This window comes from Hydra vulgaris, chromosome 03, assembly GCF_038396675.1.
Source record: "Hydra vulgaris chromosome 03, alternate assembly HydraT2T_AEP".
NCBI classification, from domain to species: domain Eukaryota; kingdom Metazoa; phylum Cnidaria; class Hydrozoa; order Anthoathecata; family Hydridae; genus Hydra; species Hydra vulgaris.
This window is the reverse complement of record NC_088922.1, coordinates 19,296,967-19,322,693: the sequence shown is the minus strand read 5'-3', so window position 1 is coordinate 19,322,693 and position 25,727 is coordinate 19,296,967. Positions and strand designations below refer to the sequence as shown.

Below are 25,727 nucleotides of genomic sequence, written 5' to 3'. Positions count from 1 at the left end.
ATTTTGTAAAAACTTGATAATAGAACATTATAATTTCATTGTTTTTATCACTTTTTTTTTTTTTCATGTTATGATATTTGATCACACGTAATCTCATTTTTTCTATTTGATATCTTTATTTTGTAGGTCGTGTATGGTTTGCCAGATAAAAAACTTCAGTTTTTAACTTAAAAATTTGAAAAAGATGCTAAAACTTTTTCTTCATGCAAATGGTTATGAATGTAGGATTTTGAACTTTTTCACGATAAAAAGCCATGGTCAAATAGCAAATTATAGTAGTTCACAGATAGATAAAGAAGAAACGAGACAGTCAGGTTAGAAGTTACGAATTAAACTATAATACGATATAAATTTATTTTTGAGAGTAATTATAGAAGAATTATAATTATCAATATAGTATAATAAAAGTAATGCAATAGTTATAAAAAAGTAATGCAATAATTATGATTTTTAGCATAAAAGGTAGTGTAGCTTTTAGGGGAAAGTGAGACATAATAAAATATATAGCTTCATAGTTATAAAAACTCTCGCGTCGTTATTTAATTATTTTTTTCCATGTAGTTATGTGAGTGTGTAAGTGTATGTGAGTGCGTGCAATTATATTAATGATAATAGTAAATTATGCAAGGCGTTGTATGAGCTAATATATTTTATACACAAATCGTATAGTTTCTTCAAGCGAAATGGATCAATTTCGGAAATTATCGTCTCAGTGGTGGAAGCCAGGCGGAAAGTTTGAAGCTTTACGTTCAATGAACAAGCTTCGTATTCCTCTCATTAAGAAGCTCTTATCCAGTCGAACTGAACTTTCTAAGGAATATCCTTTAAAAGGATATAAAGTTTTAGATGTTGGGTGTGGTGGAGGAATTCTTTCAGAGGTATTATTTTGATAAAATAAAAAGTGGGAAATAAGGATAAGCAAATCAAAGCAGATAGAGTTGTTTTATTAATGGAATTATTTTAGCCGATTGCACGGCTCGGTGCAGAAGTTGTTGGTATCGACCCGCTACCAGAAAATATTGAGGCAGCTAAGTCGCACTTATCATTTCAACCTGAGTTAATTAACTTAAAGTACCGATGTACGCTTTTAGAAGAGTTATGTCCAAAAGAACTTTTTGATTTAGTAGTGGTATCTGAAGTACTAGAACATGTTAATGAGCCACGCACTTTTGTTACTTACTGCTGTAGTCACGTTAAAGTAGGGTTTACACTTAGCTGTTCTTATTTTAAAATTTCACATACATGACACAATTCAAATTTTACACGATAATCTCTTACACGTCGTAAAACTTGCTTTACGACGCTTTACGACATACGACTTGCTTTTACTTACAACTACATGTTTGAATTTTAAATGATAAACGTTTTAATACACGGTTTTTACTTTTCTATGCATTTCATTTACCATTTTAATTTAGCCTGGAGGATACATCTTGTTTACCACTATAAATAGAACATTTATTGCTTCATTACTTGCAAAGTATGTTGCAGAATACATTTTTAGAATTGTACCTATAAATACACATGATGAAAATAAGTTTGTTCCACCTTGCGAGTTGACTGGTTACCTACAAAACAGTAAGGAAACTTTCTTGATAAAGGTTTTAGGAAAAATCCCGCGTTTTTTTCAGCAATCTTCAGAAATTTCTTGTAATAATTTTCTTTTTTGTTGTAATATCTTTTAGATCTTTTGCTGTAATTATATTTAATTTATTTGTGTTTTAAAACTTATATTTTTCAGGTGGTATGTACAAGCCAACGTATTTAGGAATGTCTTTAAATCCACTTACGATGCAATGGAGTTGGATTCCTTCAACACTTATAAATTACGCTTGTCATGCGCAAAAGCCATTATCATAAATTTTAACGTTATTTTTTAAATTTTATTTTAGTTTTCTTCTTTTTGGAAAACTCAAGATTTTTTTTTACTAACAATTTTTTTAATATTTTAACTACTTAATAAAAAAATAATTAAAATTAATCATATTAAAATAAAGTTATTTTGTTTTTTAATTCCCAGTCGTAACAGTTCATATAATCTTTTTGAGAATATTTTCAACTTCTTAAATTATTGCAAAATTATTTATTTTTGTTTATAAGGATCAATTTTTAACATCGAGTTTTATGTGGTGCTCGATTAAAGCTTTGGTACTTTTAAATGTAGCAAGCTTTTTTTTAAACAATCTATTGTTTTACAGTTATGCATAATATTTAGACCTGAATAAAATTTGGCTTTTCCGTTTTTACCGGTAACATTTAATTATGGCATCGGAAGAAGATATCATGCGAAATATGATGGGGTTTAGTGGATTTGGTAATAATGTTTTATGTTTTTCTTAAATCTCTTTGTATTTAGCATTATTTTTTTTTGGTAAAAACAATTTTTGTTATAAATTTGATTTTCTTTGTTTCTAGGTGCAAAAAAACCACCAAAAGAAGAAATTTTAAACCAAAAGTTGAATGAAGCAAAGCGACTTATAAAATCAGATTGCCCATTTTTTGATAACGATGAAGATGTTGCGATTGGGCCCTCTCCAAGTCTAGCAATTGTCAATGATTTAAAAAATGAAATAGAAAAAAACGTTAAAGAAACGGTAAAAGATGATGATTCTGACAGCGATTATTCGGAAGGAGATGACTTTGAGTTGACTCCAATACAAAAAATACCAATGTCTCATGAAATCACTCTGTTGCACGGTCAAAAAGTAGTTTCAGCGATGGCTCTTGACCCATCAGGCTCTCGACTTGCTACTGGCAGCTATGATTATGAGGTAAAGTTTTGGGATTTTAATAGCATGGATGTTAGTTTACGGCCTTTTCGAACACTAACGCCGGCAGATGGTCATTGGGTGAACGCGTTACAATATAGTGCAACAGGTGATAGGATATTGGTTTCGACCGGAAACGCACAACCTCAAGTTTTAGATCGTGATGGACATCAGGTATATGAATGCAAAAAAGGAGATCAGTATATTGTCGATATGAAAAATACCAAAGGTCATGTGTCTATGGTTCGTAACTCTTGCTGGGATCCGAGAGACAAAAACCATTTTATTTCATGCGGGGACGACGGAACTATTCGTTTATGGGATATTAATACAGTAAAAAAGAACACAGATGTGATTAGAATGAAAAATAAACAGAGTAAAAAAACTGGTGTGACTTTTTGTTTGTTTAATCGAGATGGAAAATTAATTGTTGGATCAGGTCAAGATGGTTCGATTCAAGGATGGGATACTAGACGACTGTTTGTTAATACATCTTTAAGTAATATGCAAGCTCATACTAACGGGAGCGAAACTTCTTGCTTATGTCTATCTTCTGACGAAAAGTCTCTTATATCCCGCGGAGGGGACGATACTTTAAAATATTGGGACTTAAGAAACTTTCAAAAACCAGTTGCTGTAGCAAAAGATTTAGTCAGCTATTATACAACCACAAAATGTCTCTTTAGTCCTGATGAGAAATTAATTGTAACCGGAACTTCTGCAAAAAAAGGGGGAGGAAACGGGAAATTAGTGTTTTTAGAACGAGATACACTAAATATTGCCCATGAATTAGATTTTGGGAACACATCTGTAGTTTGTTCATTGTGGCATGTAAAGTTGAATCAAATATTAGTGGGTTTATCTGACGGTAACATTAAAGTTCTATTTGATCCTACTAGAAGTATCAAAGGAGCAACCCTTTGTGTTGGCAAAGTAAAAAACAAGCGTGTTGATCCAGGTGAGGGCTTAGTGAAACCTCAAATCATTAATCCTATTACCCTAAAATTATATCGTGAGAAAAAAGCAGAAACTATGAAAAAAATAAAAGCAAAACAACGTGCGGATCCGATTGCGTCTCACAAGCCAGAAGCACCATTAGGCCTTTCACATGGTGTTGGCGGTCGTATGAAAGAAGGAATGAGTTTAACCGGGTTTGTTATTAAAAACATTGCTCTTGCAAAAGCTGATACTGCTAACCCAAGGGAAGCAATCTTAAAGCATGCAAAAGCTGCAGCTGAAGACCCTTTCTGGATTGCGCCAGCCTATTCTAAGACACAGCCTAACCCTATTTTTACAACAAAAAGTGATTCGGATAGTGAAGATGAAGATAACGAGCTTGTGACAGTAAAAAGACAGAAAGTTGATTAGTTTTGTCAATACGTCTATTTAATATAAGATTTTAATCTATTACTTTATAAAAAAATTTAATGTTTCGTGGCTAAATTCGTTTTGAGAAGTAAACAATCTTTTTCTATCAACAAACTCAATCCCTGCTAGCTATTCTTTGGGCTGAGAATTTCGTTTAATAGTTTTTCGGTACATTATCATATCAAATTTGCTGCAATCAGTTTTCTATTAATGGATTTTTGATCATTTTTCTTGTAAAACTGTTTTGAGAACGATAAGAAACACGAAAGTAGTGATTCAACTCATTAATATCGACTGAAAATGGAGTCTCAAAAAGATATCTTTTAAATTCGTATGAACCACTGAACCATTTATGGTTTATAACGTCATCAATTGTTGCTCTTTTTTCATCGTCGACGTTTAACATCCAGTGAAGAAGATGAAGTAAATCTACAAAATGAAACAGCATTTCAATTTAAGCCGTCAGTATAGTGCGTACGCAAGTTAGAATTTCTACCCTCTTTTCTTTTATAGTTTTTGAAACTCCTATCCCCTCTAAAAGTCTGCACATTTACCCCTTTTTTTTTACATTTTATATTAAAATAGATGTATCTGAGAACATAAAAAATAGTAATTCGACTAAAAAATCGCGCGCAATTTGATTTTATACCAACAGTTGTCAAAAGCGCTGCGGAGTGTCTAACAACTTGTAGCGTCGTACTTTCTGATATCAATATTCTAACAAGTGCTGTTTAAGATAAGTCAAAACTCGTGCAGTCAGAATGTACTTGTTTTCAGCTTTTTTGTAGCTTTAATATTCTATGTTTAAAGGTTTAAAACTTCTATTGTCTTTTTTTTTCTTTCTATTCGATATTCTATTCATTTGTATTAAGATAAAAATAGTAAGCATTTGATTGTTTAAGAATGTTTATAAATTTTTTATTCGTGCTATATGTTTTATTTCTATTACATTTTAAAAATTATTCAATCTAAAAAGACACTATGAACAAAAATATAATGAAATGGATAAACCTACAATTGGCAAAAAGAAAGCTAAGTTAGAAACTTTGAAAAACATTTTAACATCTCATAAAAAACGTCAACTGATAACTTAGTCAAGACCTATTGTAGTTGATTGATCATGTTTGCGTCATTTCATCTGCTGCGACATTTTGTTTTTACTTGGTTAATACTACTGTGATCAAAAAGTAAGGTGAATTTTTTTTATAAAATGAAAAATCTTTATTTATTCTTCCAAATCTGTATCGTCCCCCTCAAAATAATCCCCCCCCCCGGGGGGATTATTTTGAGGGGAACGATATACGGTAGTTGTGGAGCGAATACGGTAGTTGTGGAGCAACATGGGTAGAGTTTTTGGCGAAAAACTCACGAAGAACCAGTGCTGTGTGCGAAGGCGCATTATCGTGGTGCAAAATCCAAGAGTTATTGGCCCATAGTTCCGGTCTCTTTTTGCGAATAGCTTCGCGCAAACGTCGCATAACGCTTAAATAATATTCCTTGTTGACAGTTTGGCCAGTTGGAAGGAATTCGTAGTGCACGACACCACAATAATCAAAGAAAACAGTCAACATGACCTTGATTTTTGAGCGACTTTGACGTGGTTGCTTCGGTCTCGGCTCGCCTTTTTCACGGTATTCACTCGATTGGTCGGTTGTTTCAGGGTCGTATGCGTAGACCCAAGTCTCATCGCCAGTAATAATTTGTTTGTAGACGTCTTGATAGTCAGAAAGCATTGCTTCACACGTTTTAACGCGACGCTCTTTTTCAAAGAAATTGAGAAATTTCGGCACCAAGCGTGATTTGAGTCTTCTGAGGCCCAAATGGTCCTTCAAAATCGCTTGCACCGACCCAAATGATATTCCAACCATGCCAACAAGGTCTCGAATGGTTAACCGACGATTTGCAAGCACCAATTCTTTGATTTTGTTGATGTGGCGATCATCAATCGAAGTCGATGGTCGTCCGGAGCGTTCCAAGTCATCAACACGTTCTCGGCCTTCTTTGAAGTCTTTGTACCACTTGTAAACATTTTTTTGAGACATAGTCTCTTCACCGAAGGCCTTTTGCAACATTCGATACGTTTCAGCAGCAGAAATATCATTCCGCAAACAAAATTTAATAGCACTTCTTTGCTCAACAAAATTAGACATCGTGAAAATCGCCGAATGCACTTTTGGTACTTCAGAAACAAGCGTAAACAAAAAAAAATAATTATGAGTTTGACATGTAATTTGGCGCAAATGTTAATGACATTCCTACCAACTTAAAAATAAAAAAGATTGGACGATTCGAATAAGGCGGAAGTTTAAATTAAAAATTCACCTTACTTTTTGATCACAGTAGTATATATATAAATATTTTTGTTTTTACTTGGTTAATATATATATAAAAAAAGCAGCGTGTTGAAACAAACAGACGCGTTTTTTCTACAGCGTGTTAAATTATAAAATATTTTACAAATATGGAAAATTCGTTTAAAAATATAGAAAAGTTAGTTATCAAGAAATTGGTGGAACAAAAAATATGTATACTGCAAGAAACAGAAAAGTTGTTAATGGAACAAGAAAAGAGCTTTGCGTCGATAATGAGTGCAAACTTAAAAATAATAACCGAAAGAATTGAAAAAATTGAAATTTATGTAAATAACAATAAACCCAATGTGATGAATATTCAAAAAGACTTACGCGATGTTAAAACTACATTAAACTTTCAAGAAACAAACCTAATAGAAAAGATAAAACAAATTAAGAAATGCTATGATAACGAGTTGAACATTTTGAGCAAAAAAACAATCGACTTAGAAAATAGATCTAGACGAAATAACCTCCGAATAAATGGAGTAGAAGAAAAACCGAATGAAACCTGAACTGATTGTGAAGATACAGTAAAAGATATTTTTAAAAACCAACTTAAAATAAACAGCAAAGTAGTTGTAGAGAGAGCACATAGAGTAGGAAAAATAAGAGATAGCAAAATATCCAGAACAATAGTTCTGAAACTCTTAAACTATCAGGACAAGAACAGAATTCTAAATGCCGTTAAAAACTTGAAAGGTACTGGTGTGTTTATCAACGAAGATTTCGCGAAGGAAACGATCAAGAGTCGCAAAAAATTATGGGAAGAGGTCAAACGATTGCGTGGTGAGGGTAAGTATGCTATTATTAAATATGATAGAATTTTATGCAGAGAATTTAGAAACCCTATCCCTTACACTAAATTTTAAAAAGAAACTTTTCTAAAATGAATGATCTGATAAATTAAAAAAAATAATAAAAATGGCTGGAATAAGTGATTTTGAATTTATAAGATTTAACTTACTGAATTCTGTTTTTTAATTGAATTCTGATGAAAATATAAACCCTAATATAAAAAACTGCTCGGATTGCTTATATCACTATCCATGCGAATTAGAAGGGTTTCTTTTTAAAAATGTTTATGACAAAAATTTAAATAAAATTAGAATTCTACACGTAAATATTCGAAGTCTTAATAACAACTTGTTTAACTGAAACGTGGATTTCAAATGACTTGGATAGTAATTCTAATTTTAATATTCCACATTTTAAATTAATTTCGCTCAAAAGACAAGTAAATAAACGCGACGGAGGAGTCCTTTTTTATGCGAATGAAAATATTTTTTATACCGTTAGGAATGATTTAAGTGCTTCCGATGGCGATAAAGAAATTTTAACTATAGAAATTATAAACAATCAATCACAAAACAATTTATTAAGCTGTTGTTATCGACCACCTGACGGCGTGAGCGAGAACTTGAGCATTTTTTTTTTGAACAAAGTATTTTTAGAAAAGGTTTAAAGAAGACTTAATTCAAAATATGAAAATAAAAATAAATAAATCAAAGTTAAAACACGCACTTTTAACCATACTAATATAAACTAGTTTAAAAACCAATTATCGTTACTGCACTGGAAGCAATGACAATGCAGACAAAATTTACGATAATTTTTTTGAAACCTTTTACTCCGATGCAAACTTCCCTATTATTAAAAGAACAATAACTCCAAAAAATATAAACAATCCTTGGGTAACAAAAAACAAAAGGATTTAAAAAATCATCCAAGATAAAACAGAAGCTGTATATAAAATATCTCAAAACAAAATCATCTTCAAATGAGAAAATATAAAAAGATTACAAATATCTATTTGAAAAAGTTCGTAAAAACTTGAAAAAAAATTACTACTCAAAACTTCTAGATAAATTCAAAAATAACTCAAGACGCATTTGGCTTGTAATGAACAAAATTAGTGGTAGACAAAAGAAATGCTCAGGTTCTTTCCCCCAGATAATTATTGTTGATAACAAACGTATATGTGATCCAAGAGATCTAGCTCATGAGTTTAACAAATTTTTTATTGACATCGGTCCTAAACTAGCAAATAAAATTCCTTTTACCAAAGCAAAATTTAACGATTTTCTAGTACAGATGGATAATTGCAATGGTTCCAACGAATTATATTCAAAACTATCTTTTCAAGAATTTGAAAGAGCATTCAAATCACTTAAAAAAAGCAAAGCAAGCGGAGCAGATGACATAAACGGTAATATAGTTATAGAATGTTTTGAACAATTAAAAGATATTCTTTTTAAAGTATATGAGCATCTATCCATCAAGGATTATTTCCTAACCGATTAAAAATTGCAAAAGTTACCCCTATTTTAAAAGAGGGAGATCAAAAAAATATCAGTAATTATCGTCCTATTTCCGTCCTCTGCACATTTTCAAAAATACTAGAACGCATTATGTACAATAGACTATACAATTATTTTCTTTCTAATAATTTGTTATACGTCAACCAATTTGGTTTTAAAATAAACAATTCTACGGAACATGCAATTATCCAATTTGTACGTGAAATTTCTAATTCTTTTGAAAAGTCTAAATATACTTTAGGTGTTTTCATCGATCTATCGAAAGCATTTGATACTGTCGATCATCAAATATACTTTAGGTGTTTTCATCGATCTATCGAAAGCATTCGATACTGTCGATCATCAAATTTTGATACAAAAACTGAAATACTATGAAGTAAATTACGTCATAAAATGGTTCAGAAGTTATTTATCAAACCGTAAGCAGTTTGTTTTTAGTAATAATAATTATTCTAATGAGTTTCTAAATATTTCATGTGGCGTTCCCCAAGGCTCCATTTTGGGACCACTGTTGTTCTTGATTTATATAAACGACCTAAATAAAGCCTCAAATTTAATGAGTATCATGTTTGCTGATGATACCAACTTATTTCTTTCCAATAATGATATTTACAAATTCTTTTCTAGCATGAACGAGCAACTTAAAAATATTTCCAAGTGGTTCAAATGCAATAAACTAACTCTAAACAGTAACAAAACAAAATGAATTCTGTTCCATCCTGTCTCAAAAAAAGCTTATTTACCCCCAAATTTGCCCAAAATTATTATTGATGATACTGAAATAAAAAGACACTATGTCACAAAGTTTTTGGTTGTTTTTCTTGATGAAAACATCACTTGGAAAGCACATATTGACTATATTAGCACAAAAATTTCCAAAAGCATTGGAATTTCATATAAATCCAGAACATATTTAAGTAAAAAAAGTTTAACCCAACTCTACTACTCATTTATACATAGTTATTTAAATTATGCAAATATTGTATGGGGAAGCACAGAAAAAAGTAAGTTACAATGTCTTTACCGCCGTCAGAAGCGTGCGATCCGTTTAATTTTGCGGATCGATACACTCATTCCAAACCTTTTTTTATTGAAATGAAAATTCTCAATATATATGAGCTTAATATGTTTAAAGTCTTATGCTTTATGTATTTGTGGAAAAATGACTTATCCTTATCTGTCTTTAAAGATCTCTTTTGTGAAAAACCAATAAATAAATATAGGGGAGACCGGGGCTAGTTGGCTCGGTTTTTACTCTATGAGCTCTGTAGCCCTAACTACATTTTTTTAAAAATATTAAAGTGTAGTCTTAAAGAGTATGGATTAGGGTATCTTATAAAATTTGCATTCATTTACAAAAAAAAATTCTTGGGGCCTTTCCGGACCCTCAAAAAAAAAAATTACGCCAACTTACCCCACCACGGGGTAAGTTGGCGCAAACTATAAAAATGATTATTAATGTACTATTAAGTGCAAAATTAATAGAAATTTTTTTTAAATTAATTTTTGCAACAATTTTATCCCAAAATTTAATATTACTTTTAGCTGGTACGAAATATTAGTCCGTATAAAAGCCAAATAGTAGCCCACCTTTTATCTGTGGAAAAAAAAACTAAAAAAAAATTTTTTTTAATTTTTTTGTAAGAATGAATATTTTCAATATTGTTAAAAATTAGTAAAATTAATAAAAAAGTCTGATTGGATATAGTAAACCAATTGTGAATGGAACTTTTACAATAATTTTTTTTTCATACGACTGAATATTTTCTTTGTAAAGTAAAAAGGTGTTCTAAAAGTTACGTTTTTGTCCAAAAAACGCATAAATCTCAATATCTCCCATGCGCATGCGCGAATCTTGACAATACTACAGTGAATGATGAAATGGTCAATAAGGAAGTTTCTGAGTAATTTTTGTCACTTTCTGATGAAAGGCTCTAAAGATAAACGCAGTTCGTCAACTTAATCTTGCGGCCAACTAGCCCCGGTTTCCCCTACACTTAGAAATAATTTTCTCATATATGAACCTTTTTATCGAACCAAGTTTAATAAGTTTTGTATTGCTTATCGCGCACCGTATCTTTGGAATAAGGTTGTTTTGTCAAATTTTGATATATTTCACACTTATCCCACTTTCAAATATAAACTGAAAAATTTTATTTTATGTATTCTCCCGTCTTTCACACGTCCCGGGAATCATGAGAAACTGTCACGGAAGACTCCGAAAAAATCCTTTGGAGGGAATGATTCTCACACATTACTGTTCTCAAAAATGCAAAAAATGAAATCTTTTGTGACCGTCCGAGAAAAAAAAATCAGTTTGAATTTTTTCATTTATTCTTTAAAATCAGGAAATGACAACTTTGACTCTTTTTGCATTTTTACAGCATATCTAAACAAATTCTACTCAAGCACTCTTTAGATATGGATACTAAGATGAATGTGTACACAATAATCTTTAAAAAGGATTCCTAAATCAAGCCAAACAGATTACAAACTCTTGATGACTTTAGACACTCTTGCTGTTGTCAACCATGCATGTTTTGAGCCACTTTGCATACTCTGGATGGTTGTTGGGCCTTTGTATCTTTCCCAATGATATATGAAGCTGTGATACAGTGCCTCAGTGGCTTGCTCACTGTATTTGCCCATTGATTCTTTTTTCAACAGAATAAAGTCTTCCACCTGGAAGAACACTGCGTGAACTTTTGGGGTGATACTGACCCCTTGGAAAGAAAGGTATGATGCTCTGAAGGCCTGAATCTTTGAAGCGAAGTGAGGATCAAGGGTGCTGCCAAAGCAGAAGGACACTACAGCATCAAACTTTTGAAGAGTGTCGATGATTCCAAAAATATTGAAGGCACAATCCTGTATAAAGAAATGCTCAAATTTAGTAAAGAAAAACAAAAACAAAACACTATACCATGTACTTCTGAAGAGATTAGCATAAGGTAAGTTGTAAAACTTAAAAAGTACCTGCTCAGCCAGTTGCCTCAGCACATCTACATTTTTCAGAAGCTTACGACATTCATTGCCAGCAAACTGGCCACCATGGAAAGGCTGGCTCTTGATACGCATTGATCTTGGCCAATCATCAGCCTTTGGCCAAGCCTCTTTCAAGGCCTTAAAGAGGTGATTGACCACCAAGGAGGTGATTGACTACCAAGGCCTTGAAGAGGTGATTGACCACCAAGGAGGAGGTGGAGCTCCATGGGTGCTATGAAGGTGAGAAACAAAGAGCTGTCTGGTTTGTCGAAGAGTGGCAAGTGAATGACAATCTTGAACAGTCGTGCTTGTTTTGGATCTTGCCCATGTGCCTGAAACACAAAAACAATTTTATTTTTCCAATTTTTATATTAAATTGACATTAATGAAAGAATAAAGGTTAGATCTGGTATCAAGAAACAGTTATTGTTGTTTGAATTGGTAACTGAAATAGTCAAGAATTAAGACTGAATGAAATAAATTTTCTACGTAAAGAAGGAATGTGATTTTTACCTGAAAGGCATCAAAGCACTGTCGCAGTGACCCAAACGTCCGAAGGTTCCCTTTTTGAGAGAGTTTTTTTGCTTCAACATCACACCAAGTGCAGGGATGTGAGCAGGAATGGGACTGAATGCAACTTACAATGTTGGCCAGTTTTAAGTCGCAGGAGAGGAGAAAGTCAAGTCCATCAGGATGGATTAAGTCAAGGATCTTCTGAATGTTGGTGTAGTTTTCAGGAACATCTTCAGCAATGGCAACCAGAAGCTGGCACTTGACGCTTGTGTCTTTTGCCACTTGTGAAGCCAGAGTCTTTTTTCGAGGGGAAAATTGTAAGTCTTCAGGTTGTTCAGCTTCTTGAACTCCGAGGCTGATCTTGAGAAAGCCTCCTCCACCATAAATGCCAAGCTTCACGACATGTTCTGAGTAAATTTTCCTTTAGAGCAGCAGCTGATCAAGAAGGTCTGCTAGTTGGATGCAGTGAACAACAATTTGACTTCTTTTTTATGTTTTGTCAGTGGTGATCTCAATTGTAGATTAGGTAAAGTATTCTGCTAAGCTCTTGCCAAGCTCAGCAAACTTTGCGTGAATGTTTGGCTCCAAGACTCGAGCCTGGTAGAAGTGGTTAAGTATGGACACTAGTTTCTATACAGATTGATTTGACAGCCCGGTGTTGGCTTGAAGTTGCACTAAGTCTCGAGCGCTCAAAACATCAGCTTCAGAGAAGAGATTTTTGGCACTGGATGAAACTAGAATCACAGAGGAATTCTCATTACTAATTTACAAAAATCTCTTAAGTATTTAAACCACGAAAATAATGTAACAATACCTATTAAGAACAATAAGTTTTACCTTTCTTCACTCGCAAAGGGCGCCCACCAGAGGCTTGAGCCAGTTTCACAGTCCCATGTGGAGAGGCTTCCTTGGCAGCAACTACAGATGCTGCAATTTGCTTTCCAACCTTAGGGTTTTCAAGTGCTGTCATATGTTCACTAAAGGAGGCATTGCTGCAGTTGTGTGGCACCCCTCTTCCAATGATTGAAAAGCAGTCTGAGCACCTCCGCTGTGTTGCTTGAGGCTGTACTGAATTTAAAGACGGTGGGTTGTCCAGAGGATGCTTTTCAAGGAACTTCATCCGCCCTATCTTACAGATAAGGCAGTCAAATGCTTGCTCTCTTGTAACTGGTCTCATCCTGATAGAGAAGAAGTCAAAGACAGGAGAAATGGTGACAGACTCTCCCCTTGCTTTTTTCCCTAATGCAAGCCTACATGTGTCACAAATGCCTCTGGGCACTCTTGAGTCACTGAAGTCTATAGGAGTTGGAAGGGTTTTTAGCACAACTTGTATCAAGTAGCCTGTCACCTCTCTGACACACTTTCTCATGCAGAGAAAACAAACTGTTTTCCTGCATTCATCATGGGACTTGACTGAATTAGGCATGATCGCAAAGCAGATCTAAAGAAAATTACTACTTTTATGCATATGATTAGGGCTGTCATATTGGTGACTAGTAAAAGTTGACATTGAAAATGTATTTAAAAAATAAAAATAAAATGAGTTATTGGTCAAGAAACACCTTGTCATCATTAGATTTTTATGGAAAATTTACCTTTAAAATGGGATCCGAAGCAGATAAATTCTCATGCACAGATATGTAGGTATTGCACACTTTATTTTGTCAGTTCTATTTCCCGGAATTCAGAAAATAAATTTTGATTAAAAATATAGCACAAAGCAAATATTTAAAGATTGGTCCTTTAGTCATATTGGGAAGAACTAACAAATCCTGTCTAATAAAAAATTACATATCAGGAAATGGTATCATTTACGGCTTGTTAGAATAGATACAAAACTTTAAAAAGAATTTATATTAATATATTTATTTTTTACTTATTTTTTCTTAGTAAAGATGTTTATGGTCAAATTCATCTCAGTATCCATATCTAAAGAGTGCTTGAGTAGAATTTGTTTAGATATGCTGTAAAAATGCAAAAAGAGTCAAAGTTGTCAATTCATGATTTTAAGGAATAAATGAAAAAAATTCAAACTGATTTTTTTTTCTCGGCCACAAAAGATTTCATTTTTTGCATTTTTGAAAACAGTAATGTGTGAGGATCATTTCCTCCAAAGGATTTTGCGGAGTCTTCCGTGACAGTTTCTCATGATTCCCGGGACGTGTGCTTTAAATAGAATTTAGTTTTACAAAAAATATGCATCAGAATTCGAATAAAGTTCAATTTAATTCCGTTCTTACATTCAATCAATCCATTGATTATCATGGCCGTAGATAAATCAGGGCAGTTTTTGTTTTTGCTGCACTTCTAATGAAATATATTTCGTTATAAATGAATAAGAAGAAAAATTTACATTATTAAACTAATAATAAAAATAAAAACTCCGCAAACCTAAAAAGTTTGAGAACGCAATTTACATACAACTAAAGAAAAATAACTTTAAAAAATGAAAAAAACAATTCTAGAGTCTATAAATCGAAACGAACGTCAGAAAATATTTTCATATCCTATTATCAGAATATTTTTAGAAAAACAGACTAGAAAAACAAAAAATACAAGTTTTTGCTAAAAATGCGAATTAATGTTTATACTATTACTATTTGGTTTGTAGTCAGTATAATTCTTCCTTCATTTAGGTACCAAATTTGCTATCGAGTATAGAGTATACTTTGATAGGTAGTGGTACAAAGTACTGACATTTAAGTACCGTGACAACACTAACTACGAACGTACCTATTTGCGTCAAGTATAAAGATTAAGCGTTTAAGTACAGTCTTGATGTTGTTTTTGTTTACGAAACAAATAGTTACAAGCATAGTTCCGAAGAATTTCAATGCGGTTGAACTTCCATCTGTTTTATACTTCCATGATTATATGAACTGTACTTGCTACCAGCTTAAAGTAATGTTAAAATTTTAATTTTATTTCATAAATAAAGACTATGTGAAGGAATCGATCAAACACCGTAGAAATCTGTAGGAGGAAGCTAAACGACTTCGCAAGGCTTGTAAGTACGCCATTATTAAATTTGATAAAATTTATTGAAGAAAATAAATAAAAAGGCGACCAAATGTTTAATCACTACAAAAAAAAAATTTCATTAATAAGAGTTGTGAAACAATAAGCTTTGAAACGTTGCATTTGAATATTTTCAAAACCACCAATAAATTTTCACTACACAATAATAAAGACGGTATTAGTTTTTAGGTATTGTGTCAAATTCCCGACCTAATTCGTAAAAAAACTGACTATAAATTGAAAATCACTTTCTTCGGGGAGAAGGGGGGTGTAACACCCCTCATACACACCCACCCACTCACACACACACACACGCACACACAGACACGCACACTCGTAAAATCGCCTCTGATGATCTGCCTCACAGTTGGTGTTCTGACGAAACCGCAAGAAAAAAAGGAGATGAAGAATTATAACTTATATCCGGAATAATCAAAACATTAAGTTTAGAAAAAATCTATCAACTCTGATGGCAATAGTGAGGCCCTTACGATAGAAATAATTAATACTGCGTCAAATAATTTTCTAGTTTCCACTTGCTTTAGACCACCCGATGGTGATATTAAATTTTCAAATTACATGAAACATATTGTTATAAAAATAAAGAATAAAAAAAAAATTATATTTGGAGATATAATAATAAATATTTTAAAGTACAGCTAACATGTGATCACTCAAAATTTCTTTGACGATTTGCTTAAGGTCATATTTCAATGATAAAAAATCATTATGAAGTTTACAATTGCTAAAAAAGTTCTAACAAAATGCTTTCTAGAATAAAGACTAATGAAAAATGTTTATATAAAAAGAGTGAGATCTCTAATGAGTTCAACACATACTTTTCCAAAATTGATGCTGATCTTGCATCTGAATTCTACGTCCGAAAAATTCATTTGAAAGTTACTTAACAATCTCTCACTGCTCATTAAACTTTAACAAATTAAAATAAGACAAACTTGAAATAGCTTTCAAATCTCTCATAAGAACAAAACCCCCAGGTACTGATTACAAAATACTACTAGATGTTTTTGGTCAGAGACGTAACCCTATCTTCCAAATATTAATTCATCACTTAAAACAGGTACCGTACTGGAAAAATTCAAAATTTCTAAAATTGTACCAATATACAAAGTATGAGAAACATACTCTTTAAAGAACTATAGGGCAATCTCAATCCTTCCTGTTTTTCAAAATTTCTTGAAAGAATGGTTCAAGGAAAAAGTACCCGGGAAAAAATCCCCCTGAAAAATTTTAAAATTGATAGATTTTGTGCCCAAACCAAAACCCTCCGTCAATGTAGCAGCACTCCTTGCGTATTCTACCTATTTGTCAGTCGATGTATGTACACTAGGGTGTTTCATATTTTATCAATTTTTGAAATTGAACTCGCGAATCGATATATATAAAAATAAGTTTGAGCAAAAAAAAAATATAGATATATATATATAATTTTTAGTGTCCCCACCAGTTCGCTAGTTTAAAAAAATTAAGAAACTATTCTACAGAATCTTCTGAAATTGGTTAAAAAATTTTTTTTTACTTTACAAAGACATATTTTATAATTAGGAGGCGTATCTTACTTTTTTCAACATGCTCCTTTTATGTAATTAATATTCAATCCAACATATATTGTTTGAAAAAATAAAAAAATTTTATAGGATAAACTTTAAGATCCTCGCGATGCGTTTAAAACACCCAACATTATTGTCCAAAATTGAACTGGCGGGGACCCTAAAAATTATATATATATATATATATATATTTTGCTCAAACTTATTTTCATATAAATGGTCAATTTATAAATCGATTCGCGATTTTAATTTCAAAAATTGATAAAATATAAAACACCCTAATGTACACTACTTGTATGTTCTACCAATTTGTCAGTCAATTAATGTACACTCCTTGCATGTTCTACCTATTTGTCAGTCGGTTTATAGAAAATGAAGGATTAAGGTTTTTCTTGTAACATAATACGTATGTATAAAGTTTTTATTTTATTTTTTTTTTAATTTTTTTATTTAGGTGCCCCTAGAAGACCTAATGATCTTGTCACAGAGCACCGCAGAAGTGCATTTAAATAGGAAGTTCACGCCTTCTTCCTTACCGTGACCCGAAAATATGTCAAGAGTTTGTTTCGAACCTTGATCTCCTGCTTCTAAAGCAAGCGCTATTTATACTTTAAACAACTATTGTATTGATATATAATTTATTTTATAAGCTGTAAAAAAAAAATCTGGAGTATTTTTTCCGGGGGGATTTTTTCTCTGAGGTAATTTTTTCCTGGTACTCCAAAAGCGACACTCAACAGAGCGTACAATCCTTGATTTTACAAACAAGATTAACGGGTGATGCGGAAGTTATCGGACAAAATAAAAACGTCAATAACTTATTTATAAATTAAAAAACAAACTACTATTATATTTTTTTTAAATAAAGCATTTACCTTTTAATAAAAATATATTACTTTTTATATGAAAAAACACCACCGTCTGCAATTGATCTCAATTTTGCTCTGACGCCTTTCATATGCGACTGTAAAAAGTTTAAATCAATTTCTTGTAGTTTTAGTTTAATGCGATCAACCAAAACTTGCTCTGTTGAAGCTTGTCAATCTTCCTCATAAACCTTCTGTGCCAAATGTCCCCAAAAATTTTCAATTGGTCGTGCTTGAGGCACATTTGGGGGATTGGATTCTTTATCAACGTAATAGACATATTGGTCCATCCAATTTAGAGAATCTTTAGAATAATGAGAACTTGCTAAATCTGGCCAAACAAATAGTTAAAGTCTCCATGATACTTGTGAATAAATGGAAGAAGTCGTTTTTCTAAACATTCATTAATATAGATTGTTGAATTGATCGCTACAGCCTTGGAAGTGCGAAACAATGGCTCGGACATACCACAGTCAGATATGGCTATCCACATTAATAATTTTTTTGGAAATTTCTCTTTTCCTATAAAACGAACACTTTCTGGGCATGTCTTTTTGTTGTTTGTGTAGTATCCAGAATTTCCAGGCATGTTGTCCCCTGCAAAACAAAAGTATTTTTCGTCATCGATGACTAGAAGCGATTTTGTGTTTTAGAGTTGGTTAACTAGTTTCCTGCTTATTTTCTTTGCCTTTATTTGTTGTTCTATAGTGTATTTTGGAGTCTTTTCACATTTTCTATATTTAATATTCATTTTTTTTAACTGACGACCAATTGTTGATTGATTTACACCGAATTTAATACCTATTTTTCTCTGACTGATCCCTTTTCGATTGTTGACAAGTCTCGTTAATTCGGCTTTCTTTTCTCTAGTCCAGGATGTCGGACGACCAGGGTGCTTTGTATTAGAAAACGATTGAACAGTTTAAAGTCTTTTTAGGTTATCATATATTGTACTTCGAGCAAATCCTTCCTTTTCAAAGTGATTTACGATTTTTTTTTTATATTAGGTTTATTTACAAAAAACATTTTTAGTCGCTTTCGAAAAGATTCTCGTTCAGCTGCATTTAACCTCATTTTAAATAATTGTGTTTCAAATAATAAAGTTTATATTTTATAGAACGTTTATGCCTACGCATAAAACCACAAAAACTAATTATTATGCTCAAATAATGAAATTAGGATTTGTCCAATAACTTTCGCATCACCCGTTACCAAATCATTTAACAAAAAAAAAAATTTATTCATCTCTATTGACTTGTCAAAAGTATTTGATACTGTCGATCATGAAATTTTACTATTAAAAATGCAAAAGTAAAGTATACAAAGTTAAGCCTTAAAATGGTTCACTACGTTAATAACAGGCAACAGTGTGTTATTGTAAATGCAAATAACAACTTAATTTTAATAAAAACTAGATACAATGTGCCCTAAGGTTCCGGATGTGTTCCTCTTTTTTATTTCTAATCTATATTAACGACCTTCAAAACCCCTCAAACAGACTAAAAAAGCTAAATATAGGAAAACCAGTGGCGGGTTTTGGATGGTGGGGGGCGGGGGTAGTTACACCCCCCCCTCCCCTTGGAACTTTTTTTCCGAAATATTCTTTTGTAATTTGACTATTATACAAAATTGGACTATTATTCTGACAAATGAAGTTGACTATTATACGCAATTATACGTATGTGAACTCGATTGTTACACTAAAGTACAAAAAATTTAAAACGAAAGTTACTTTTAAATGAAAATATGCGGACCATTTTTTTTTTTAGAACTTTTAGCCCTCTCCTTGGCGAGTGACAAATCCCACCCCTGGAAAAAACTAACATTAGTTATACACAAATATCTAAGAATATAGATTTACTCGCTAAAGCAAGGCCACTGTTGTCACAAAACAATCTAAAACTTATCTACTTTTCTTTTATACATAAGGCAGTACTCACAAATCAAAGCTAGATCGAGTATATTTACGTCAAAAATATGCCTCAAGACTTGTGTACAACTAAGACAAATTTATAAATGATCAGCCCTTATTTGGAACAAATTAAAGCACTAAATCTTTAAAAAAATATTTATCAAAATAAACTGGTTATATCCAAATACAAACTAGATCTAATAACAGAGCATTTTACGGCTAATTTGTTTGAGAAAAACTTGAACAAATATAATATAAAAGTAACAAGAAATTGCCATTTGAAACAATGAAAAACTCTCAAGGTTCTCTTTTTCATATCGAGGTTTTTTTATTTATACAATAAAATACTGTCTAACAACGAACCACTGATAAATTTGAATTATGAAAAATTAAAAAATCTAAATAATAAATTAAAAAATTATAAGGAATTTTTTTAAACTACTTTCATTTAAAACAGAAATCTAAAACAAAACCAAAATACAATCAATGTAACATAAATAAAAAAAAACTATTAAGTGTAAATCACTGGAATGAGTTTTCGTATATTTTTATCTTTTAAATATTATTACATTGGGTGTTCAAAAAATATAAACAATAATAATAAAATTTTTTATAAAAATATTTCTCAATTATATTTAGATCAATTACAAAGTGAACTGACTTGTTTATGTGGGCTACACATCTAGTATAAAGCTCCCTTTGACTACGTATATGTAATTTCAATCGGAAATTTTTTACTCTTTTAAAAAAAGTATAATATTTGAAATAGTTTGATGAATTAATACTTATTGAAACACAAGTTCCACAAATTTACAAGATATAGTTTAATATTTGATTTGTAATAATATAGAGATATATTTATCAGAACTTTGCACGTTTATATTATGCTGTTGTTGTATCATCCCAGGAAAAAAAGTTCTATAAAATTTCTGTAAACTTTTGAAACATATGGCCTATAGAAATTCTATAGAATGTCTATTAATTTCTAAGGAAATTGCTATAAAACTTTTTTTCTAAAGAAAAAAAAGTAGAAAAAAAAGTTCTATAGGAATTTCTATAAAAACAAACAGAGATTATATAGAAATTCTATAGTATTCTATAAAATTTCTACTGACCATATGTTTCAAAAGTTTATAGAAATTCTATCTAAACTTTTTTCCTAGGATCTTATTATATTTATATCATTTTATATCTAAGTTTTATACGACTTTAATGGCGTTATTTTTTTGCCAAAAATCTTTCAGCGCAGATTGTTTGCGCGACTATTAAAACTAAATGTCGAGTAGACTGGAATATTTTTACGTTTGGTTCAGTGTACACTAAAATATGCAGTTAAGTATCCAAGGATAATGGCTCAATTGGTCAAAAGCTGAATGTTTGAATGTGATAATACATTGAAATAGGAGTTATATTTTTTGTTCATAGAAGAATATATGTATTTTTACACATTCTTCATATTATTTATATCATAATAAATAAGTCTACAAAAAGATGCTCGATAAACCACTATGTTACCTCTTCTATACACACAGTTTTACATTTGAAATTGATACTTGCATTAATATCTTTCTTTTTAGCTAGAGATTTAGAAAGTTAATAAATATATTGGGGTGGAGGGAGGGGCGATAGCCCCCTCCTCCCAACTAAAACACTGGGGGTGGACACTGCATTTAGCCCCCATTTTCTAAACAGTTTTAAAAAAGATTTTATGATAGCAACAGTATGAAAAAGTGTTTACAAATATCTTAACTTGCAATGAGTAACTGGCGACACATCAGTGTTGTCCGTGTTTAACCGAGAAATGCAATCAGATCATTTTATGAAGTAAGTTTATGTTTATTTTACATTATTGTGTTATTATGATATTTAAACATAATAAATATTACTTTTTATTTTATTTGGCTGCGGTAAGCAGGCTTTGTGAGAAAAAAAAGTGCTTGAAAGTGTTTGAAGTTCAAAGTTTTATCTTTTTATTATTAGATCTTCATAATTGTTTATATTAATTATTATTTTTACTTTTATGTTTTTGTTTTGTTTTCTGTTGTATTTCGTATTCATCAATTTCAAAGTTATGTTCATTAAATTTTAAAATTGTCTGGATTTTATACTGCATTTTTGTATACTTTTATTGTAACTTCATTAAATATTTTTATGAAGGATAAATCTTTTACTTGGTTACATATTATTAAGTTATGATTAAGTTGATAAACAAGTTTATTATTGATTACAACAGTTTTATTATTGAAAGACCTTTAGGAATGTAAAGACTGGGTACTACTCTGAATAAAATGTATAAACAGCTACAAAACAGTATTTTAGGAATTATAATTAGTGTATTCAAACGACTATTCGAATATGTTACATGATATAAGTTATGAACTGAAGTGTTCACAAATTTTCTATTTTTACAGATTTAAATGTTTTATATTATTAATTTTTCATACAAATGTTGGTCTACATCTTAAAAAACTGTGTTTCTTTCATTTATATTCATTAATATCCATTTATATGTTGCATGTTCAAAAACAAAAACAATGTGTAGTTTGTTTTTCAAAGTTGATAAACATCTGATACAAGGTATCAGATATACTTTGTATAAAGTTATAGTAATCTGATACAAGGTATCAGATTATTAAAAACCTTAATGTTTGTGTTAAGGTTATCTAAGTAAAGCTATGATCCAAGCAGGGATGTGGAGCCCTAAAAGGACTCCGGATTTGTATGTCACAAAAAGATTACTTCAAGTATTGTGAATTTCAAAATAAGTATCACAGATGTAATGACTTGCAAGACTGCTCAGTTTTATGGCTTTTTATTAAAAAATTTGTGCTGGCAAACATCAAAAAGAATGTACAAGCAACAAATTTTTTGGTTTCATTTTATTTCTGAAAATCCTTTTGCATTTTGATTATATCTCAATTTCAGAAATTATATTTGCTCAAGTTAATTAACATATTTTTTTAGACTTGGATTTTATTTATATCATTTCAAGATACCTTCATAAAAAAGATAAGATATTCAAAATATGAAAATAATTTGTTTCTATTAGTTTTAATAAATATTACCTGTTATAAAAATATCAATAAGATGACACCTATCTTAATGTTATGCTTTTTATTTTTTTTTTGAATAAATTAAGGTGGAGATTTAGTACTTCTACCGGTTTAAGGTTAAGTTAAAGTTAGCTATTTAATCCATAACATATCTAAAGCTCGGCTGTTCAACAAGCTATGCAAATTAAAGTGTGTGTAGATTTATGAAATAGAATTTACAAATTGAATGAAAATAGAACATGTATGATAAATTGATGGGACAGTAGTTATTTTTTATTTTTAGGTATTGGCAGGCTGTACTTGGCGACTTACTTTCCTGCAACGAAATCAAAAGAAACTTCAACTACAAACCAATTTAAAGTTTTTATAGTAGTGTTTTTATAGAAGAATTTTCGCTTTATTTTATTTACTAATAACCTATATTAACCTATATTTCATAATTTCTTTAAATTATTTTTGGAGATTTAATTTTGGTGTTTTACAGTTTAGAAATTTATTTTACTTTTTCTGCAATTATCAATTTGATATTATGTTATCAATGTGAAAGTATAATCAACCCACAAATCAAAATACCTTTTTTAGTAAATTTTTCTTTGAATATCAGTGTAATATTTTGTTACTAATAAATGATGAAATATATTATTAACAAATAGTTCGATTTAAAATTTACACCTTAGAATTTTATCAAAGCTTAATATTATTTTTAAACAACCTGCCTAATTTGCTTCCCTCTCTCTCTCAAAAAAAAAGAATATATTGTATCTAGAATATATATATATATATATATATATATATATATATATATATATATATATATATATATATATATATATATATATATATATATATATATATATATAATACATATATTCTTTTTTAATTTTTTTTTTTTTTTAGATATATATATATATATATTCTATTTATATTATATTCATGTTATATTCTATTTTAAAATAAAGAAATCTTAACATTATGTTTATACAATTTTTAAATTAGTACGAGTGTATGTTGACAAAAGTAAAACTTTAATAAACTCCTTACCTTCCGATGACTCTCGGATCGGTTTAAACCCAGTCAGTGGAATGATCGTTTTTTCAGCGTTGTAGTCATAGTCAAATGGAAATCGACCGTAATACATTAGATAAAGCGTTACTCCTAGTGCCCAAATATCAACAGATTTACCGTAAAATTTGCTAAAAGTAAAATTTTAGTTAACTACTTTGTTTAGGCTATGATGACGATAATTTTCATTTACTCGACTCGATTATTTATTTACTAGTCGAGAATGAAACATCGTAATAGCAGAGCAAATCGATACGATTTCCCTTTGTATCAAGGTACTACTTATACGCTGAGTAGTCGGAGTCCGGATTTGAACCTGCAACCCTGTTGCTACGCTATTAAAAATTCCTAATTTTAGTAGCGCTCTAACCAACTGAACTATCCCGGCTCCAATGAAAAAGTTGACACAAAACAGATTTTATTTGAATGTCTTAACATCAGTTAAGACATTCAAATAAAATCTGTTTTGTGTCTAAAGATTGTTAAATGCCAACATTTTGTCAAAGTTGTTAGTTGTTTAGTGTCAGAGTATTTGTTGTCAGTATTCAAACACAAAATCTTCAACAAATAATAGCAATAAAAACAAATTATAATTTACAGTTGAGTGACCCGCCCTTATATGCATCCCTCCAGCGACCTTATAATCATTGCTATAAAAGAGATACAAAATTTTAAACAAAATATATATTTATATGCCACTACAATTATAAAAAGAAAGTAAAAAAAAGTTAAACCCTAGCAAGAAATATAAGAAAAACTCAATATCCAAAAAAATAAATTTACCGTAAATAAACTTCCGGTGCTATAAAATGAACTGTTCCAACCATTCCATTTATTGGCTCTTTAAGAGAATTCAAATCTTCGGAAAAACCAAAATCTATAAGTTGCAACTCTAGTTGATCATTTATAACAACGTTTGTATCTTTTATATCTAAATGTGCTCGATTAATATCGTGGAGATATTTGACAGCTAGACTAATCTTCAAAAAAGTTTTTGAGTTACAAGAGTCAAGAAAGGAGTATATTAAAAAGACGGGAACATATTAAAGAGAAAGAAGTATAATAAAGAAAAGGGAATATATATTTAAAAGAAGTGTTTATATTGATACAAAGGAATATATTAAAAGAAAGGGAATATACTAGATTAGGGGATACATACTAAATAAAAGTGAATATATTAGAGGTTTATCCCAAATACATTTACTGGGATGTAATTTTGGAAACGTAACTTTAAATTGATATATTTTAAATATTTTATACTTTATGGGAAAGTGATAAAGCAAATTTTTATATTCATGTTTCAATATCCTTATTGTCTAAAGCCTAAAACTAAGTTTTTAATTTATAAAATAAATTACTTAGTAGTAATCAAAACTCTTTTTTAAAATTAAGTTGTTTCCTTCTTATCATGGGCTCTATATTCTCTGTAAAACCATGCTAAATAAAAGTAAAGCCACAGTAAAAAATTACGATGTTTACAAAATGAATACTAAAATGGTTCCTAATTAATCAAGTCCTTTGCTTGTTTTTTTGTTTTTAAACCTTTCTATGGGCAATTCCACCGTTACTTACGGGACATTTTGATCTTTGTAATGTCACATTTTTAGATAGATATTTTTTATTTTAACAGATTGGATGTTTGTATATGTATGAATCATCCCAAAATCATTTATTTGTTTTCCTGTATTTTGCAAATTCGTTTAATTATTATAAGTTTAGGAATTATAATTGATTATATGCTGAGTAACTTACGGGACGCAAAAAAACTTTGCATTAAACCTGTTGTTTTCAGTTGAATATTTCAAGCCAAATATTTAACTTACACAAATTGGCTTCTTAAAATAAAATAAGTAGTTATTATTCTGCGTAAAATTATTCAAAAGGTTGTTTCAGCTATTTAGTTATGTATCTTAAATCAAATTAATTATCTTTATTTACGGGG

At 30.7% G+C, this 25,727-nt stretch overlaps 3 protein-coding genes across 6 annotated transcripts in view; 2 read left to right on the top strand and 1 right to left on the bottom strand.

Annotated features, from left to right (window-relative positions):
- Positions 1 to 100: 100 nt before the first annotated feature.
- Positions 101 to 1,886, top strand: LOC100204468 (ubiquinone biosynthesis O-methyltransferase, mitochondrial). Its single transcript, XM_065792580.1, has 5 exons — positions 101 to 314; positions 670 to 878; positions 965 to 1,198; positions 1,419 to 1,578; positions 1,742 to 1,886. The coding sequence occupies exons 1-5, from the start codon at positions 185 to 187 to the stop codon at positions 1,858 to 1,860; spliced, it is 852 nt and encodes a 283-aa protein (XP_065648652.1). The 5' UTR covers positions 101 to 184; the 3' UTR covers positions 1,861 to 1,886.
- Positions 1,887 to 2,170: 284 nt separating this feature from the next.
- Positions 2,171 to 5,066, top strand: LOC100200845 (WD repeat-containing protein 70). Its single transcript, XM_065792575.1, has 2 exons — positions 2,171 to 2,314; positions 2,416 to 5,066. The coding sequence occupies exons 1-2, from the start codon at positions 2,263 to 2,265 to the stop codon at positions 4,134 to 4,136; spliced, it is 1,773 nt and encodes a 590-aa protein (XP_065648647.1). The 5' UTR covers positions 2,171 to 2,262; the 3' UTR covers positions 4,137 to 5,066.
- The window catches only part of LOC100211131 (PAS domain-containing serine/threonine-protein kinase), a 36,768-nt gene continuing 15,173 nt past the window's right edge, over positions 4,133 to 25,727 (bottom strand). For 3 of the 4 annotated variants that reach the window (XM_065792576.1, XM_065792578.1, XM_065792579.1), the window contains 3 exons: positions 24,569 to 24,765; positions 23,765 to 23,916; positions 4,133 to 4,565 (listed from right to left, as the gene is read on the bottom strand). In XM_065792576.1, coding sequence (XP_065648648.1) covers positions 4,333 to 4,565; positions 23,765 to 23,916; positions 24,569 to 24,765 — 582 coding nt within the window. In that variant the 3' untranslated portion in view covers positions 4,133 to 4,332. Of the gene's footprint in view, positions 4,566 to 14,590; positions 15,385 to 23,764; positions 23,917 to 24,568; positions 24,766 to 25,727 lie in introns of those variants that run through there. The other variant, XM_065792577.1, reaches the window with a different exon arrangement.